Source organism: Etheostoma spectabile, chromosome 14 (assembly GCF_008692095.1).
Source record: "Etheostoma spectabile isolate EspeVRDwgs_2016 chromosome 14, UIUC_Espe_1.0, whole genome shotgun sequence".
Classification (NCBI taxonomy): domain Eukaryota; kingdom Metazoa; phylum Chordata; class Actinopteri; order Perciformes; family Percidae; genus Etheostoma; species Etheostoma spectabile.
Window position 1 is genome coordinate 21,232,999 of NC_045746.1, and position 1,936 is coordinate 21,234,934.

Genomic DNA, 1,936 nt, shown 5'->3' on the forward strand with positions numbered 1-1,936 from the left:
GAGTGTTTATCTGATGAGCAGGTGGCACACAGTGTGTGAATAGTGAATGTATCCTGTATGATGTAAAAGCCGTTAAGTCATTAAGACTAGAAAAGTGCTATATAAATACAGCACATTTAAAGAACATCCCCCTGGAAACTCTGGTTTGAGATATGTAACCCAAAGTAACTGTTTAGCCAATCACATAGCTAGCTTGGATAGCCTGCCTTGACTAGAGAATTTTGTGGTGAAAAGTGAAATTGTGAAATGCAAGTTTTTTGTTTTTTTATATATACAGTACAACTTGAAATTAGCAGTTTTACCTTGTTCCGTTTGCATTTATTGTTACAATTACTTCATGTATTTGTTCTAGAACACTTAAGTTTCCATAATCTACAATTTACAGACAATGTCCTTTTTCTGGCCTTTGTACCAAATGCAGGGTTTACCAGGCAGGCCGGGAGAAAAGGGATCACCAGGAGAGCCTGTAAGTAACCAAACTGGAGGGAAACAACCAGTATTATCTGAGGTACTGGTTGTACCTCCAGTAAGTTGTAACTACTAGCCTACAATTCACTTTATATTCAATATGTCCTCTGAATAGTGTATAAAAGAATGAAATATCACATTAGTTTATAGTATGTGTCAAGGATTCAATTAGGTATTGTTTATGTAGTGGTTTCCAAATGTACGGAATTTTACAATCCATAAATGTTTCAAGGCCATTTATTCAAAATATGTGTTTTTTCTCATACTCCAGGCCAGAAAGCTCCATTTCAGTAGCACTCATTCACATAGACCACACTTTCTACTTTAATTCCTATCTGTGTTCTGAAGGTTTCAACAGAGGGGCTTATCATTTAAAGTAGATACACTAGATACCTCTCAGTCGGCATTCATAGAACCGTAGACACATTCCTAAATTTTCATTTGTACATTTTAATCCCAACAACATAGTAAAAATGGAATTTTTAGGGCTGTTGAGAGTTGACAGTATTTTCCGAGACATGGAGTGATATGTCTTTATTCCAGGTTCAGATATCTGCTCTGCCAATGAGGTCAATTTAATAAGAAAATGCCTCATTTTCATATTTCAATATACAATTTTCAGAATAAATTGGTGAATTTTCATGGTGATACCTATCGATTAGAAATGTGACCCTATTCACCTGTAGGGTCTTGTCTTAAATACAACATATATAATACATTAGAATATATAGTACATTACACTTTTTGGTCCAAAGTATGTAGACATGCCTTTCTGATGGATAGTACTACTTAAAGGTCCCATGACATGGTGCTCTTTGGATGCTTTTAAATAGACCCAGGAGTTAAAGTTATTGTACAATTATTATCATTTTAAAGTACTATGTAAACTAAAATGTTTTATTCTGAACAATAAAAAGGGTTAAAGTGCTAAAGAACTGAGAAGTTTGGGCTGGTTCAGAAGAAGCTTAGGCTAGTCCATTAGAGGGTTTGGCTGGTCCAGGGGAGGCTTTGGCTGGTCCAGGAGAGGCTTTGGCTGGTCCAGGAGAGGCTTTGGCTGGTTCAGAAGAGGCTTGTCCAGGAGAACCTTTGCCTAGTCCAGAAGAGGCTGGTCTAGGAGAGGCTTTGGCTGGTCCAGGAGAAGCTTTGGGTAGTCCAGAAGAGGCTTTGGCTGATCCAGAAGAGGCTTTGGCTAGTCCAGAACAGGCTTTGGCTTGTCCAGAAGAGGCTGGTTTAGAAGAGGCTTTGGCTAGTCCTGAAGATGAGGTTTTGGCTGATCCAGAGGGAGGGAGAAAATGTTTGGCTAGTCCAGAGGAGGCTTTGGCTGGTCCAGAGGAGGTTGATGAGGGCCTGGCTGGTCCAGAGGATGAGGGCCTGGCTGGTCCAGAGGATGAGGGTCTGGCTGGTCCAGAGGAGGAGGATGAGAGTCTGGCTGGTCCAGAGGAGGCGGATGAGGGTCTGGCTGGTCCAG

At 40.4% G+C, this 1,936-nt stretch overlaps 1 protein-coding gene across 3 annotated transcripts in view; it reads left to right on the forward strand.

Annotated features, from left to right (window-relative positions):
- col22a1 (collagen, type XXII, alpha 1) overlaps positions 1-1,936 on the forward strand; it is a 99,729-nt gene that overhangs the window by 71,465 nt on the left and 26,328 nt on the right. For all 3 annotated transcript variants that reach the window (XM_032534839.1, XM_032534840.1, XM_032534841.1), the window contains one exon: positions 422-466. In XM_032534839.1, the coding sequence (XP_032390730.1) occupies positions 422-466 (45 nt within the window). The remainder of the gene's footprint in view (positions 1-421; positions 467-1,936) is intronic.